The 17754-nt window shown below is 33.0% G+C and overlaps 3 protein-coding genes across 6 annotated transcripts; 2 read left to right on the forward strand and 1 right to left on the reverse strand.

Annotated features, from left to right (window-relative positions):
- Nucleotides 1–291: 291 nt before the first annotated feature.
- Nucleotides 292–2087, forward strand: LOC124537250. The gene is made up of 5 exons (XM_047114023.1): nt 292–465; nt 541–749; nt 917–1132; nt 1439–1593; nt 1801–2087. Exons 1-5 carry the CDS (start codon nt 432–434, stop codon nt 2039–2041), a joined length of 855 nt encoding a protein of 284 aa, XP_046969979.1. The 5' UTR covers nt 292–431; the 3' UTR covers nt 2042–2087.
- Nucleotides 2088–3006: 919 nt separating this feature from the next.
- On the reverse strand, nt 3007–6865 carry LOC124537251 (ras-related protein Rab-2A). Its single transcript, XM_047114024.1, has 6 exons — nt 6618–6865; nt 5868–6027; nt 5406–5561; nt 4903–5083; nt 4505–4662; nt 3007–4219 (listed from the first exon to the last, which is right to left on the reverse strand). The coding sequence occupies exons 1-5, from the start codon at nt 6661–6663 to the stop codon at nt 4564–4566; spliced, it is 642 nt and encodes a 213-aa protein (XP_046969980.1). The 5' UTR covers nt 6664–6865; the 3' UTR covers nt 3007–4219; nt 4505–4563.
- A 435-nt stretch (nt 6866–7300) lies between these two features.
- LOC124537372 lies at nt 7301–16705 on the forward strand. Of its 4 annotated transcripts, none has more exons than XR_006966923.1 (8): nt 7301–8788; nt 9162–9328; nt 9823–9972; nt 10244–10329; nt 10525–10682; nt 11378–11656; nt 13402–13970; nt 15228–16705. XR_006966923.1 is itself a non-coding variant. In XM_047114201.1 (8 exons), exons 1-8 carry the CDS (start codon nt 7543–7545, stop codon nt 15236–15238), a joined length of 2304 nt encoding a protein of 767 aa, XP_046970157.1. In that variant the 5' UTR covers nt 7301–7542; the 3' UTR covers nt 15239–16705. The 4 variants fall into 4 exon arrangements, 2 of the variants coding, with proteins under 2 accessions (XP_046970157.1, XP_046970156.1); XR_006966924.1 differs by having other exon boundaries at nt 13402–13789; XM_047114201.1 differs by having other exon boundaries at nt 13402–13608.
- The last annotated feature ends 1049 nt before the right edge of the window (nt 16706–17754 follow it).

The raw sequence follows: 17754 nt of genomic DNA on the forward strand, positions 1-17754 counted from the left end.
TCGAATATATATTTAGATTTTACCCCATAAAAAACTAAATGTGTAAAAAAACATTGTACAACCATTGCTTTTCTTATGCACGCCAATATGTATATAATATAATATTTAATAATATAACGTAATGAAAACTCATTTTATTGTAATAATTTAACATAATTAAATATGTTTAAATTAATAGTTCAAATTATTTTAATGTCTAACAAATAAAATCGATATTTAGGGCTTTCAATCCTATTCCTATCGTAAACAAAAACATTATTTTCAAATTTCATTTTGAATTTTGTATGACAATTTGACATAACGGTTTTAGTTTACAAGTGGTTTAAAAATACAAATAATTTAAAGATTTTAAATGCATCGTAGTAACATTGTAAAAGTAATGTAACCTAATTATATATTATTTATTATCACATATTTTTAGGTGAATAAACATGAATGGAAATGTAATTAACGATCCACTTGCTGGTAAATATACTTGTATTTAAAGTGTTGATGTTGTTCTTGAGCAGTTTAAAATATAATTCTTGCAATTTATTATAGTTATATATAATGAAGGCCAGTGGCGAATAAATAGAGTTTCTCCGATGCACAATTTACAATATGATGAAGTTAAATTAAAGCAGTATGCCTCCAAGATTCGTCAAGCTTTTGTTAGTACTATTGCTACTAACTCAACTTTAAAATATGTCGTACTAATTGAAAATTTACCTTTACTAAAATACTCTGAAGAAGATTCAAATGGCCTAATGGTAAGAGAAATAGAAATAAACTGTATTTCTTAAATTTAATGAGTATTATAATATGAGTCCCTTATTCAAGTTAATAGTTAGATACCTCAGTCATTATTATAATTAATAACTTCTATGTACTAAATAACCATTATATATATATTATTTTATTTACGATATCTTTCTAGATAACAGTAACATCAAGTTCACAAGACAACAACAGTGCTAAGAATAAAACAGTGTATACTGCAATTCTTCTCTCATGGGGTGTCAGTATATCTATAGATGATGCTACCCATCTCCCTTACATGCTTGAACGGGGAGAGCAGAAAGTGGGTCATGCTGTTAAAAATATATTGCAAACAATATTTGACTGTAATATTAAACAGTATAATTTCACACAGGTAATAAAACAAGTTTATTTCAAATTTAATTATTTTCTATTAAGGATATTCTTAATATTTCAGTCTCAGGTAAAAAGTAGCCTTTAAAGGCTCTCAACATCCAAATTATCTGGAATGTATGAATAAATTGATTTATAAATGAAATTGATTACACCATACATACAAATATTTTGTTATATATGTTCAGCTTAATTTTTATTTATTTAGAAACCTTATAAACCTACCATTTTATATTTTTTTCTGACATGTAAAATATATATGTTCATGTTTTTCTCAAAATTATATAAAATGTTTTGTTACTTTCAGCATCAACTATTACAATTTGGGTTCAATTTTGTTGAAAATGACACATCCCGGAGTACAGATCCATTTATTCTAAGTTATAAGACACCCCAAGTTAATTTTAAAGACAAACTCACATTATCATTTGAAGTTGGTGATGTGCATACTATCTGGAATGGGTAATACTTTTTTTGAAGAACTTACAATTTATATAATGTACTTTTTACAGATTATTATAATTAGGTTGCTCATTTACTCTTAATTTTATGTCTTTTCTTTTTAAGGAATAATTTTGTTTGATTTTAAGTCAGCTCTAATTGTCATGATGGGTCACAATTATATAAAATGATGAGTAGATTTTTAAAGGATATGCTTTTTGTTTTCAGTATAAAGGATGAAGTAAACAGAGAATCAGAATCAGTGACTTTGGCTTACCAAATTCTGCAAAATCAAATATATCACATGATGACTCTTGATATAACTGTATTTGATCTGTGTGAGGTTTTATTATCAAAAGCAGAAGTAAAGAGCAATGGTGTTGTGAAAATGAAGACTCCGGAAATCGTTAATTCTGTATTTACAGTATTGAATGACATAAATTCAACTTTATATTTAGATTTTCATTAGTTTATCATAGTGTTGTTTTAGTTATAAATTAATTATGAATAAAGATTTGTACCTGAATAAGTATTTTTGTTTCTATGACTATTTTTCAGCTTACAATTCTTTAGTTTCAGGCAAACTAAGTTTAGGAATATTGATTGGAAAATAGTAAACCGTTAATAGCTCTTCCCATTGTATTACTGTAATTGTAGACTATTTATTTATCTTGGGAAATACAATACTATTGAAAGCTGTTCTTCAGAGCAAAGAATGCATAGAAAGTAGATAGATATCTTAAATGCTAAAGTCCCAGATGCTAAGATCTCTCAGGACTTAATATATGAAAACTATAAATTTTACCAATTGTGCTTCATATCATAAAAGCCTTCACACAACATTTGGTTCAGCATCAACGAGATATCGACGAGGCGAAAAAATCGATAGTCATGTTGGCAACATAGTGTCGAAGAATGGCAATTCGTCGTCACAACAGAGCTTTCTATTTGTGTCAACACTCACAACATCACGCCATGCTTTTTTTTTCTTTCCTTTCTGTTTCGCTGTGTACAGAATTGGGTATCTCTTCACAAACAAAATTTTTGTAGTAATGAGATACACATCTACTGGCAAAAAAGAGATGTCGTCTAACTCCCAATTGAAGATGGAATGAAAGGAAGTTGCGGATGGTTGAGCCCACGTGATAACTTGAACTTGAATTCCTAACACCAACGCTAGTCCAAAATTTATTTTTATAAAATTTTGAAAATAAGTTGATTCTGAGAAGTTTGAACCTGTCCAGCAAAGAAAATGTATTTATTAGTAACCTATTTTGTAAAGTGCCATTATAACATGTATATATAATGCCTTTAAGTCAATTGGGGTCCTTTGTTAAACCAAATATATTTTTTATCTTGGTTACAAGTCTAATGCTTTAATATTAGCAAATATGTGATGAAATTAGTGATACCAGGTCGAAAAAAAATATTATATGAATTTTTAAACATTTACTTCATGAATTATGCCTTACAAATGTGTCTGCATATTGTAATCTTATAAAATATTACTACATCATTACAATGTGCTAAACTTAAATAACCTAGTTTTTTATGTCTTCAATTGTCTTGCGAGCAGTCCTCGTAGGTCACAAATTCGTTCACGGGAATTTTTAAACTGAGATGAAACATCTCTGGGTTCACTCCCGACTTGTGCAAATTTATTCACTAGGCCTCCCCCTCTCCTTATATAAATATATCAAGACAGTCAATAAATATGTTATCATATATGAAATTCTCCTGCAGACAAGCTGTTATAAGCTTTAAAAAAGTACATGCTAATAAATTATAACAAAATAAAATAAACATTTTTTTATTAACAAAGATAAAAATATTTACTAATTTGGTATTTCATGTAAAAATGTCGATCGCTTATTTTGACAACAAGTTTTAAATTCAATTGATATAAAATAAAACAGTCTAGGGGCAGCTATGGTAAAATGTCTATAGTACTTTAATACGTTGGTTTATAGTTTGAACTGTTTTTGTTCTCATGTCTTTACTAAATGTTGCTTGTACTTTTAAAATTATATAAAAGCGTTGTCTTAAATTCTAGCCAGTAAAAGTGGAATAAATGCCCGATTATTATTTTAGATATAAAATAGTGCAAAAATTAATAAGTATACAAGTTTAGAAATTTTATATATTTCCATGAATGAATGATGAACAATATATTATTAACATACATAAAATACACATCAAAATGATTCCACGCCTGGTCCAATCTTACATTTACTCATTTATGTCTGGTTATGCATAATGAATTTAACTTAACACTAATTTTCATGATAATAGCTAGACATGTGACATTACTGCTACTACAGAGTAAACGAACGTAGAGACAAAAGACTTCAATAGTTTTATAATTGTTAAAAGTTCAATGCTTTAAAAAATTTAAGTTACCATAATATTAAGGAGTCATGTACATAAAATTTCATTTCTGTTTCGGCTGGTATGTAACAGTATACCTCAAATTACAATTAGATTACTTTGTAAAATGTTTACAGTATTATAGGCTTACTGACAATGAGCCTACTTGCTATTATATCAAGTTGAGATGCAACATATTCCGTAGCATTAAAATTATAACTAAGTATTCCAGCATGCAGTAAGTTTCGTACCATAGTTTGTTGCACACAGCTGCACCCCTCTGGAATTAAAATTATGGTATAATTAAAAAATAAAAACGCCCATAACGAACTTCCATACCAGATTTTGACACTATTGACCTTGATTTATAGTACAAGTTTAGACTTCATTTAGACAAACTTTAAAAAAACTAAGATTTTTTTTTTATTTTCATACCATAAAAAAACCTCTTTTTCAAAAACCTTTTTTTCAGTGTTACAAATAAGCACAAAGATATTCAGTTATTCATTCATGCACTTTCATACTTGTTTATAAAAGTTAAGGTAAAAGATAAAAAGAGATTTACCCCAGTCCAGACATAATCGGTCGGTAGTCCGCAATCGCTCAGCGTGTGCAGCTCATCACCTAACAACACCCACCCGGCGGCGCGCCACCCGCACCCGCGCCCCCCGCGCCTCCAGCGCCCGCATTCGAGTGCTGCGGACCAATCTTGATACCGTTCGCCTGGAAGGAATCATTAGGCCATTATTTACATTTTAGTCAATATTTATAAGCTATTTGTTAATGACTATTGACTTATAAAGATGAAAGATGATACATAAACTAGCAATTTATAAGATGTTTTTTTACGAATTATAAGTTCTTATGAAATCAATTGATTTTTTATAAATTAACAAAAGCATGTTTGTATACAAATATTTATAAAACATTATTGTCATTTTGCATATTGTATATCGGCCAAACCTCATTATTTATATCGAAGACGCCTTCTTGAATCTTCTCATAGATTTCTTTAGCAGTGTTAATGAAGGCTTCCTCGACATTTGCTGCAGTTTTTGCTGAAGTCTCCATAAACACCAAACCATGTTCACGAGCGAATGCTTCCCCTTCTTCTTTCTTTACTTCACGCCGAGACTCCAAATCACTTACAGGTAATTATAATGTTATTACAATTAATACTTTTGAGGTTAAAGATAAAATCAAACATGTGTTGAGATCAACTTTGTTCATATCAGCTACAATCATTAGTCAAATAGATGATAATTTTAAAATAATAATTATTTAATTAGATGATTCACTAGTGGCATTTACCTACCACATTTATTTATACTTAATATTTTGTACAAATCGTTCATTGAAATGCATGATATGGGCATATGAGTATGATTAGTCTGTTTTTGTAATTAAATATGCATATGCATATGCATTCCCAACCTCTCCTCCTATGTAAAATAAACAGTGCTTACCTCTTGTTACCAATTAGCATGATCACCATATTTGAATTGGAATGCTGACGAGCATCTTCGAGCCAAGTTGTCAGGTGATTGAATGTATCCCTTCTAGTGATATCATATACCAGCAAGGCTCCTGCAGCACCTCTGTAGTAAGATCGGGTGATTGACCTGCAATATTTGACTTATATTAAATATCAGTCACAACTATGTCTTAGCGTGTAATAATGAGAAATAACTTTAAAAAGTCTAAAGAGAAATAGTATTAAGATATATGTATTTTTTTTATAAACTTAAAAATAGTTTTAGATAATAATAAGATAGTTCAACATTATATGTATGTGTATGTGTGTGAGCATATGTAATACTGTTTGTGAAAGCTTAATTGTATTTATTAATTGATTATTTATCTATGACAAAGTTTATATTGATGATGTTATTTTCAATATTCTTTTGTCAAAACATTTTATAGTTTACCTGAATGCCTCTTGTCCAGCAGTGTCCCATATCTGTAGTTTGATCTGCTTCCCATCTATAGTGATCATACGAGCACCAAATTCTACTCCAATAGTGAGATCATGTACAGGCTGGAATCTCTTGTCTGTGAATTGTAGCAGCAAGCAGGACTTGCCCACACCTATGAAATTTATTTAAGATAAATATATATTGTTTATTAGAAAATCTCTTTGTTTAATACTAAAATTATTCTTCTTTATCATTTTGTAAACAAAAGCAGGTTCATTTAGATGAACTCAATAATCATTATTTGTTATTCTAATTGCATATTTCATTCATTTATTTACAATATTACGATCACATATTTTTTTATTTACAATAAAACATTGAAAGATATTGATTGGCTAATACAGTCAAACAACAAAAAAGAAACAACATAAGTCCTTGACACAGGAACTACTCTTAATAATTTAAGTTCCTTTGTTATTTGTACATTATGAAGACATTATTTTGGAGTAAAATTATCGCACTATTGATTTTGAATGGGTCACATAATAATATTCAGTTATGTACGTAGTAGCGTAGGCGGAAGACAAAATCCATTATGATATCTATTGTCGTTCAACATAATAATTTTATAAGCTGTGTTGTTATTTACCGAATTCGTTATATTTTAAATGAAAAACAAGCGATTTAAAAAAGAACTAACAAAAACACTCCCTACATAAAGAGACTGATTGAAGAAAAAATATTAGGAAATAAAATCAATACCTGTGTCGCCAATGATGATGTATTTAAATAAGTAGGCGTATGCCATTGCAACAATTAATCTTTGGATTAAGGTTTAATACTTTTATTGTGATCAACACTAAAGACCTTTCGAAGATATCTTCCAAGAATTAAGACGCAATTTTTGGGATCCTACAGCTGGTTAAAGAGTTTCAGTGTGTCATTGTGAATATTCGTATCAATACCAAATGACAACTTATCATAGACTAAAGAATTGAACATCTAAACTCTTTTGTTGTAGACTTTATCTTCTTATATAATTAACATTACTTTTATGTTAGTAATCTATAAATTACTACTACAACTACGACTATTACAATAATCTGCAATTTATATTTTTAAATGACGGTTTTTTTTTCTAAAATTTTATGTATGTAATCTGCAGCTTATAGGTAGAAAATATGAATACAATAATAATTTACTCTGAGAACTGTTTCTAATTAAGTTTTGATAACGCACATTAAATATGGGTAACTCTTGTGGCCCTTGTACAAATTATGACCGCATTGTCATATGTTTGGTGTGGTGGCTAAATAAACTATTTGAACATTTTTAAATTGAATTAAAATTCCAAATTATATCTTTTACCTGATTTTTCTTATAATTAGAATAATTATTATTTGTTATCTACCGAACTTGAGTTTTGAAATCATAGACATAAGACTATTACATCTGTCAATCGGTCTGTTAGAATTGGTTTGTTATTAATCGAATATTTTCTTATTCTAGTTGACAACAACTTTTGTCAGTATTTTTGTAATTCCTGGAGATTATACATATTGTTTGGAGTAATAGAATGAACGTTATGTTTTATGTCGCATTAGCAATTTGAATTAAATACTTAAAAAATACTATTAACCTTAAATTAGACAATGCCGACGTTCGTTAATAAATTATATTTGTAACAATGGATCCTCTCGAAGGATCTGCTCCGATGAGAAATCCAGGAAAACAAGACCACGAAAGTGAAATAGTTAAGACTCGTAAGGGCACATCAAAACAACGAGGGCAAGGTGACTGCGAAGAAAATGTGTTTACATCAATGTCACATGAAACAGATATAAATTTTTGCCCTTCGAATGGCCCAAGACCAAGAAATTTAAATTCATCGACGAACAATGAGTTTGGCCAACCGTCAAATCCATTACCAGAAGGTAATTCGGCACAACAGAGTAATAACAGTGTTCAAATGTCAAATAACACTAATAACACCGCGAACAATCCACCCGACCTTGTAAGTAGTAATAAATTTGATAAAAACCCTTGTGATAATGGCTTAGAGTCAAGCCAAGATAAACAAACATGTATGAAACATAAAGTTTGTTTGGAAACTGTAGGACCATCTCATAGTTACAATTTAAATGCACCTTCTACTAGTGGAGCTTCTTCAAGCAAAGTCTATGAAAGTTTACCTGAGAGTAGTACCTTTAAGGAAAGTAGGAAAAGACCATCAAGCTTAAAGTTAAACAGGTCTCATTTTGATGCCGATGATAGTTCCAGTGATACTGGCAATGATGATTATTCTCTAGGATCAGAAGACGGTTGTATTTACACATATAGGGGTGGTGAACACTTGGCTGATTTGCCAAGTTCATTCTTCAGTTTGGATATGGGATTGCCCCTCGACAAACATCTCCCAATGCCACCTCATTACCCTGTTGCTCAACAAGTGGGACCTGTTGCTAGAGAGCAAAGTTCACGTGTATCAAGCCCAGATATGGATTTTTTAGAAATGGATTTTGATCCTGGACCCTCTTGTGAAGTAGATACTGGAGATGAATCTACCCCTGACACAGATCTGGATAGCTCAAACATGCCTGAAGAAATCGAGCCCGTTATAAGAGGGACATCTCCTGAATACTTGCCAGGTCCTGTGCAGCCTCAGCAGATTGTAGTTGCATCAACTTCCTCTCAAGTCGTAGAACCACACTACTCTAATGTGCCATCAACAAGTCGAGGTATAGAAGTAGAGCAGAACATACCTGAAAATGCAAGACCTACTCAAGAGTTTGGGCCTTATATTACTCACGTTAATGTGAGGGGAGAACAGTTCCTAGTACACAGGACCACATCACAGTGGTTGACTACCAATCAAACTATGCCTGTTCATGCGTCCAGTGGAGATTTAATAGCACCAAGAGAAATATTGCACTGTAAGTTTTATATAAAAGTACTAAGTAAAATAACAATCTGTAACTGTCCCTCTGTTTGGGAAAAGCCTTCATCTGAGGAGAAAGTTTGGGGCTTGTTTCACAATGCTGCTTTAATGTGGGTTGGCAGATACACAAGTGTCTGATTTTATTTTTCGACACTTGCAGGGTTTTTTACTATATTTTTCTTCACCAGCAGGTATGATAAGAATTATAAACATTCATTTGTGTTTATAATCATAAAAAGTCAGTAGTGTTTGCCCATTTCAGATCTTCACTTGTCTTTATTCATTATTTATTTTTAATTTAATATATAATTTTCGTGATTTTTTTTATAAAATACTGCATTTTTTATATGTAAAGTGTACAATTTTAGATGAAGAAGAGCATGCAGAAGAGCCTTTTGCATATCAGATTAACCAGGGTGAAAGACCCATCTTTGACTCGTCAAACATGTCTTCAGCATTTTATCATATTACCATGGCTAAAAGACTTATGACCGAAAGAGTAACATCTGATATAAATAACCATGATGCTGCTTCGGTAAGTGATTCTCAAATAGGATTTTAAGTATTTCATAAATTATTTAATATTTGAATAAGGACAAAAACACTCTTTCCAAAATTTCCCTTAATGTCAACAACAACATTTTTGGATCAATATTTCACCAGGAATCATCATTTCATCAGGATCAGGAAGAAACTTGAAAATACATTTGTACTTGTTGAAATAATTTACTACATTTTTGACTTTACTGAACTTTTAAAACTTTAAAATTAAATTTATTATGAAACTACAAATATATTTACAAGGAAGATAATCTACCTGTGAAGAGATTCACATATAAAATATTATATAATAATGTCTGTTACCAATTTAAACTTAAGCCATTGAACCGATTTAGATGAAATTTCTGGGACATTGGCTTATATGTACTTTTTTTATCTACTTCTCCAAGACTTAAAATGGATGTGAATGTGTTATAATGTGTAAAACCGTGGATTTAGCTAGTTAATACATTTATTTTTTGTTTCTAGGTAACAAATGAGAGACCAGAAACTGAATGTACTGTGTGTAGTGTGGAACCACCTCGATGCATGGTGTGGTCGGAACGTGAGGCATGTGAAAGACAAGTGACACAGATTGGCACTTCTGCTTGTGGAGCTACAGCCGTTGTTAATGTTTTTGTAAGTATATCATATAAAAAGTTGTTTTCTTATTTGTTTAATAGATGAGAAACATTCATAAAAATATATAATATAGAAAATATTAAGAATTAAAAATTTTACCTGGGCCTATCACACACACAATTAAATTAAAAAAAAGACGTGGAAGTCTTGATTTTAATAAATGATAAAATATCATTAATTCGGAAATTACTAGTATCGTTTAAAGAATGATATTTATTTTAAATTATTTTGTATGAATGCCCTAAAATATACGAAATCTTATTTGTAGATTGCACTCGGTGTACCTGTTAATCTAGAAAGAATCAATTCATGTGTTGGAACAAGACTAAGAGCTAACAATGCGCCATTACCAAGGTATCTTAAAAAATTAATTACAATAAAAAATACATACAATACATTTTGTAAAAAAAAAAGAGCTTTAATGCAGATATTTTAAACTAAAAATTAATATGCGGTTTTTGGGAATGAAATTTTATTATGTTTTTTCTGCTTTTTAAAAGTAATAGATGCATTTAACGTTTTCTAACAGTATTATCAACTGGATTTCAGGTATTTATTATCAAGGGCAGTAGCCGGTTGCACTGCTGCAGATTTAATAACTGGCATCCAGAGAGCATCAGATGGTCTTGTAACTGCAAGATTCTTCCCGACATACCCGGAAAGAGTAGTTTCCTTATCACATTGGTTAGCAGATTGGATATCACTTGGTAAGTTTATAGAAACACCGAATACTTTAATTATATTAATCATCATCATCATCATTGTCCTCCTGCCCTTATCCGAAAAATAAATTGTGAATTATTGTAATCAGTGTATATTATGAGTTTAAAAATGGTTGTTTACTAACGAAAGTTGAAAATAATACATAATTTATTAAAAAATCCATAAATAAAAGTGCATTTTTTCAAACGTTTGTCACGTGACATAAAACGCTCCTGATTGGCCGGGCTTATGATGAAATCACTTTCTTGTTAACATTGCTTTTCTACTATATGTACCACAGATTAAAATACAAGGAAGTGACGTCACCGACCCCATTGCAGCGCCATAATGTCCAAGTAGCGTTTTTGCGCGCTATTTATATATGGAATTTTTAATATGATATTTTTCGGTAAATATGTGCTAGAAATAAAAAAATCAACTTTTACTGGGTTCCTTAACTTCTACTAAATAATATAAAATGGATTTTAAAAACCAGTCAAATAGCCTATTTTACTTGGTCGGCGCAGCATATCTTCTACCATATTCGTCAGTCTGACGTCATCTCCCAAGTAACATACTTTCCAGCCATATCTTTGACAAAATCCATCCATTGTTTCTTTTGTCGTCCCAAACTTTTGTTATATTTATATAAACTTAATATAAAGACAAAGAATAAAATAAAATTCTATATTTCTTTTAGGTGCAGTTCCAATCGTAACTCTTAACCTTCAAATGGGTTGCGAAGGAGAGATCCCAGATGCGTGGCACCATCAAATGGTGTTTGGTGTATCACCTCAGGGGGTGTATTTGACCAACCCCGTAGAATGTGTTCGTGAGTCGGCCCTCTGGGTTAAGCTGACTTCCCCATCAGTGTTGCTCGTTCGGACGAGGGATGTGCTTGCAAGGTTTACGGCTAACACTGATCTAACGCCGTTAATGTTCGTTCCCGATCAACGGTTTCACACCTTCAATGTACTTGGTAATTAGATAATTAATTTTTTTTTTCATTTGGGAATGTATACTTTTCGTTTAGTCTCATTTGAATTAAAAGAAAAAAAATGAAATCAGTTATTTTGTTGTTAAGTTTAAAAAATTCACGTGTCTTTCCAATGACTAACGTCCAATTAGAATATAGTATAATAACATCCGCACTTAATTAGTATGACACATAGCAAGTATCAAGCGGAGCTGTCACGAATACCAAGATAATAAAGTTGTCTCGTTATTTTTTTAGTTCTGTTAGTAGTTTTAGTTATGTGTAGTGCGACTATCTAGATATAACTCAGGTATAGTACGACACAACTTAGATGTCGCATCGTCAAAATTCGTAAAACCGATCACACGCGAATATGATCTTTACACAAACGTAATAACTTGTAATATTATATATATAATAATATATTCGTCAATTTGACGCGTCGATTTACTTATTGTACGACACAAGTTAGATGTAGCATCGGAAAATGCAATGGAATGAAAATAAAACCGATTACTGCCGATTTACACAACCAATAGAAATAGCTCCCTATCGCGCCATTCGACGCTATTCGTCGCTATAGATTCACGCGTCAGAAAAAGCAAGTGTATGTAAATCGACGCGCCAAATTGACGAATATATTAGGTCATATGATATTACAAGTTATTACGTTTGTGCAAAGATCATATTCGCATGAGAAATAAATATTAATAATTTGGGATAGCGTAGTCAATTCGGATGTGATCGGTTTTACGAATTTTACCGATGCGACATCTAAGTTGTGTCATACTATGCACTTGCTTTCTCTGACGCGTGAATCTATAGCGGCCAATAGAGTCGAATGGCGCGATAGGGAGCTATTTCTATTGGTTGTGTAAATCGACAGTAATCGGTTTTATTTTTATTCCATTGCATTTTCCGATGCTACATCTAATTTGTGTCGTACTATATACTATTCGTCGCTATAGATTCACACGTCAGAGAAAGCAAATGCATGTAAATCGACGGTCAAATTGTCGAATATATTAGGTCATATGATATTACAAGTTATTACGTTTGTGCAAAGATCATATTCGCATGAGTAATAAATATAGATAATTTGGGATAGCGTAGTCAATTCGGATGTGATCGGTTTTACGAATTTTACCGATGCGTCACTTGCTTTCTCTGACGCGTGAATCTATAGCGACCAATAGAGTCGAATGGCGCGATAGGGAGCTATTTGTATTGGTCGTGTAAATCGGCAGTAATCGGTTTTATTTTCATTCCATTGCATTTTCCGATTCTACATCTAATTTGTGTCGTACTATATACCATTCGTCGCTATAGATTCACGCGTCAGAGAAAGCAAATGCATTTAAATCGACGGTCAAATTGACGAATATATTAGGTCATATGATATTACAAGTTACTACGTTTGTACAAAGATCATATTCGATTGAGAAATAAATATTGATAATTTGAGATAGCGTACATTAATTCGGATGTGATCGGTTTTACGAATTTTACCGATGCGACACTTGCTTTCTCTGACGCGTGAATCTATAGCGACGAATAGCATCGAATGGCGCGATAGGGAGCTATTTCTATTGGTCGTGTAAATCGGCAGTAATCGGGTTTTATTTTCATTCCATTGCATTTTCCGATGCTACATCAAATTTGTGTCGTACTATACCGGGATATACAGCCGAAATGAATATGAAATTGAATATTTTAGCCGGTAGTACTTAATGTATAAACTCTTGCAGGTCAAGTGGTGAACGTGATCCGCGAGTGGCGCGCGACGGGCTGGTCGGAGCACGGCACGCGCACGCGGCACGTGCGCGTGCCCGCCGCCTACCGCGCCGGCGTCACGGTGGCGGCACTGACGGGCTCCGAGGCGCACCGCCGACTCGTGCACGCCGCCGCGCTGCCGCTACTCGCGCCCGACCCCGCGCCCGCTCCCGCTCCCGCCCGTGAGTCGCACACGCTATACTATGACTGTGGCCACTCTAATGCGCTGCCGCTGCTCGCGCCCGACCCCGCTCCCGCTCCCGCTCCCGCCCGTGAGTCTAGACACGCTATACTATGACTGTGGCCACTCTAATGCGCTGCCGCTGCTCGCGCCCGACCCCGCGCCCGCTCCCGCTCCCGCCCGTGAGTCGCACACGCTATACTATGACTGTGGCCACTCTAATGCGCTGCCGCTGCTCGCGCCCGACCCCGCTCCCGCTCCCGCTCCCGCCCGTGAGTCTAGACACGCTATACTATGACTGTGGCCACTCTAATGCGCTGCCGCTGCTCGCGCCCGACCCCGCGCCCGCTCCCGCTCCCGCCCGTGAGTCGCACACGCTATACTATGACTGTGGCCACTCTAATGCGCTGCCGCTGCTCGCGCCCGACCCCGCTCCCGCTCCCGCTCCCGCCCGTGAGTCTACACACGCTATACTATGACTGTGGCCACTCTAATGCGCTGCCGCTGCTCGCGCCCGACCCCGCTCCCGCTCCCGCTCCCGCCCGTGAGTCGACACACGCTATACTATGACTGCGGCCACTCTCATGGAGACCGACCGACCGACCGACTACGCAGAACTTGTTATTGTGCACATGTGTGTGCGAAGAACAGGTGCATTCTAATAATCCGATCGGACGGTAAATTCAATCTGACCAAAAAGGGACACACACTATACTATGACTGCGGCCACTCTAATGGAGACCACCCTAGTCGGGTGTTGTTGTTGTTTTGTCGCAGGACCCGTGAGTCGCACACGCTATACTATGACTGCGGCCAATCTCATGGAGACCACCCGACTAACCAGGACTTATTATTGTGCACATGTGTGTGCGAAAAACAGGCGCATTCTAATAATCCGATGGGACGGTAAATTCATTCTGACCGAAATTATTCATGCTAAGGAGTACTTAAAGCAGTTGGTTTTGCGGCTTAAGTGCTTTCCGAGGCACTGGAGTGTACATACTTCTAACATCCAGACTTTTTTTAATGGAATAGGTTGGCGGACGAGCATATGGGCTACCTGATGGTTAGTGATCACCATCACCCATAGACAATGACACTGTAAGAAATATTAAGTATTCCTTACATCGTCAATGCGCCACCAACCTTGGTAACTAAGATGCTATGTCCCTTGTGCCTGTAGATACACTGGCCCAATCACCCTTCAAACCGGAATACAACAATACTGCGTACTGTTGTTCAGCGGTAGAATATCTGATGAGTAGATGGTATCTACCCAGGCGGGCTTGTACAAAGCCCTTCCACCAAGTAAAGTAGCCTTGAGATATTAGTGAGAATTTTTCGACATAATTATAACTATAATTAAGTCCGACCTACGGTTCGAACCCATGAGCTTGAGAGGCCTTACGTAAAGCCACTAAACCCTATATTTCGACTATATTAAAAACGTAAGTCGTAGTACATTTTGTGAGGTTAATAAACGATTAATTTAATAATAGATTTAATTTACACCATGAATCTATGGTACATGTGACGTTATTCTTTTATACGCAATGCGAAATATGCATTTCGATATATGTGTACTATACTTCTTCAATTTATATTTATATTCTTCCCTAGGTGAGCCGTGAAGCAATATTTGTAAAAAGACGTTTATACAACTTACATTAAAGATACCGAAGTCTCGAGGTGACACGACCACTGCTCGAAAATTAATCGTGAATAAAAAATACCACCGAGTTCTGTAAAATACTGACCTTCCGGATAAAAAAAAAATACCTTTTCTATATAAAATGTAAGGATTTAAGGTATATCATAAATATATAAGACCTAAAGAATAGAATAATGTTTACAGCTTAAATTAATGGAGAATATTAATATATATTTGTATTGATTTAAAATTTTGAATAAAATATGATTTTATTTATTCAAATATTATTGTAATAAACACCAGCTTATCGTATACTTATATGTATGTAAATGAAGGTTATCTAACTTAGAGATCGAACTGATTTTATTAATCGCTCAAAATTTTGTTATTCAATGCTAACAGGATTCATTGAATTCAGTTAAGGGCTGTTTCGAATTATCAATTCATTAGGGATTGTAAAAATTATAATCTAATTCCACGTTCTAATTTGTGTAAAACAATTTAGGACAGGGTTTTCGTAACCCAAGCTATTGTATTGGCTAAATTTTATTAGCCACAAGAAATGTGTAAATATTTTTTTAAGGATATAATTATGTATGTTAATCAATTGGTGCTTACTAGTCAAAATTATATTAGCACATACTCTATGTAATCATTTCAACACAAAGTATATTATACACTCGTACTAACATAAGAGTAAGTATGTGAATTATCCCTTATTAGTCGCTGTAAGAATTTATAGTATCATGGCTGGAATATGTTAATATAATTGAATAATAAAAGTAATTATACTTTTAATTATAAAAGATGGGATAAAAGACTTTGTATCGAGTGTGTCCAGTTGGGATTTGAAACTATATAATAATTTGGATGTTAAAATTCAATAGTTACATATATCTTATTTGAACCTAGTTGATACTCATGTTTTTTTCTTGTTTCATTGTTTTTAATACATTACAGATGTTGCCATATGACATATTATTCTTAAATTTTTAATAAGCGTCTTATCACACTCATCTGACACAATATATACTTTCCATAAACCTTTTTGTGTATACTATTAGTATTATATATTGTATAAGTTTGTTAATAAAAGTTATAAGAATATATTATGTATATATATTAAATTTATTTTATAAAATTGGCCTGATTTTGATTAAAGTTTTGTAGATTTGTGAATACCCTACAAGTAAATAAGTAAAGAAATCCTACTTCATATTCAAGCTAATAGACATTTGTTTTTTTTTTTTTAAATATTTAATTGTTTTTTTTTATTATAAAGTTTATTCTATTGTCTATGAAAGAGAAAACTCGTAGACAATAAATATATTCCAATAGCTCTGTTATCACGAGTGATATTATATTTAGGAAACTATATCCAATAATGATATTATCTAAGCAACCTTTTATTGTATTGCTGACTGAATTTGTAAATTTAAATTATTATTACAACAATTTAAGTTGTTTATTGTACTCCTCCAAGTTAACTATTTACATTTTTTTACCGTTTACTTAGAAACTTCTCAAAAAATATTGGAATTGATGATTATTTAATATTTGTAAATTATATAAATTAATATTAAATATTGTCCTGCACTGGTTTGCAGCTGAGCTCGAGAAAATCTGTTTTAACTTTAGGATTGGTGAATTGGGAGGAATTGTAAATTTAAAAATTGTGATTAGTTGAGTGTGATATGACCTTGAAATTATATAGTAATGTTTGTATAAGTTTGTGAAGTTGTTACATTGGTCATTGCTAATAAACTTTAGTATGTAACGGTTGTAAACGGTTATAAACGGTTACTGTAACATGATTGAAGCAATGTTATCTATAACATTATATTTTTGGAATATACTATCATAGAACATTGAGGTGTTTTATTTTTTTTAATTACATTCGAATATAGAACAGATTACATATTTCGCCTGCAGGTTTATTGGCGATAGATATTGACATGTTATTTTTTTTTATTTATTTATGTAACAGTTTATAAATATTCCACGACTAAGTTAGGCCACTCGAGATGGTTTTTTTTTAAGTTTATTCCACCACGTTGCTCTATTGCGTTGGTGAATACAAATAAAGAGTAATATGCAGGTCAATAAAATTTTATTCGATGCATTCAGCGTAACTCACGATCCTTTTATGAGCATTCTGGAATAAAGAATAATTTGATTCGATTAAAAACACTTTTTGAAATAAAAACTCCTGAAGTGAAACCATGAAAATCGATTTCGTAATTTTATTTTTCCGAAAATGACATATAGGTACTTATTTTAAATAGTTTAGAATAAGCATCATTATTTTTAATGATCGTTTCGAACCACCTTTTAGACACATTTACGTAGTAAAAATAAGTAGTAACTATTTTTCTTTGAATTCGAAATTCAACTGAATACTCGATTCAATTTCGTCGCGCTTTCGAAAATTATCTCAACGAAATTAAAAATACTAGAATCAGCGTTTAAGAGTTAATTAATGTTTTCCAAATAACC

Source organism: Vanessa cardui, chromosome 18 (genome assembly GCF_905220365.1).
Source record: "Vanessa cardui chromosome 18, ilVanCard2.1, whole genome shotgun sequence".
Lineage (NCBI taxonomy): Eukaryota > Metazoa > Arthropoda > Insecta > Lepidoptera > Nymphalidae > Vanessa > Vanessa cardui.

Bases quoted from the DNA above. Each gene is read 5' to 3' on its own strand.
- LOC124537250 (XM_047114023.1), top strand. From the start codon at position 432: ATGAATGGAAATGTAATTAACGATCCACTTGCTG. The intron at 466-540 runs GTAAATATACTT...AATTTATTATAG, and splicing joins AATTAACGATCCACTTGCTG to TTATATATAATGAAGGCCAG. The intron at 750-916 runs GTAAGAGAAATA...ATATCTTTCTAG, and splicing joins AAGATTCAAATGGCCTAATG to ATAACAGTAACATCAAGTTC.
- LOC124537251 (XM_047114024.1), bottom strand. From the start codon at position 6,663: ATGGCATACGCCTACTTATTTAAATACATCATCATTGGCGACACAG. The intron at 6,028-6,617 runs GTATTGATTTTA...TAAATTTCATAG, and splicing joins CATCATCATTGGCGACACAG to GTGTGGGCAAGTCCTGCTTG. The intron at 4,663-4,902 runs GTTTGGCCGATA...GATTCCTTCCAG, and splicing joins TCTTCGATATAAATAATGAG to GCGAACGGTATCAAGATTGG.
- LOC124537372 (XM_047114200.1), top strand. From the start codon at position 7,543: ATGGATCCTCTCGAAGGATCTGCTCCGATGAGAAATCCAGGAAAACAA. The intron at 8,789-9,161 runs GTAAGTTTTATA...GTACAATTTTAG, and splicing joins ACCAAGAGAAATATTGCACT to ATGAAGAAGAGCATGCAGAA. The intron at 9,973-10,243 runs GTAAGTATATCA...TCTTATTTGTAG, and splicing joins CAGCCGTTGTTAATGTTTTT to ATTGCACTCGGTGTACCTGT.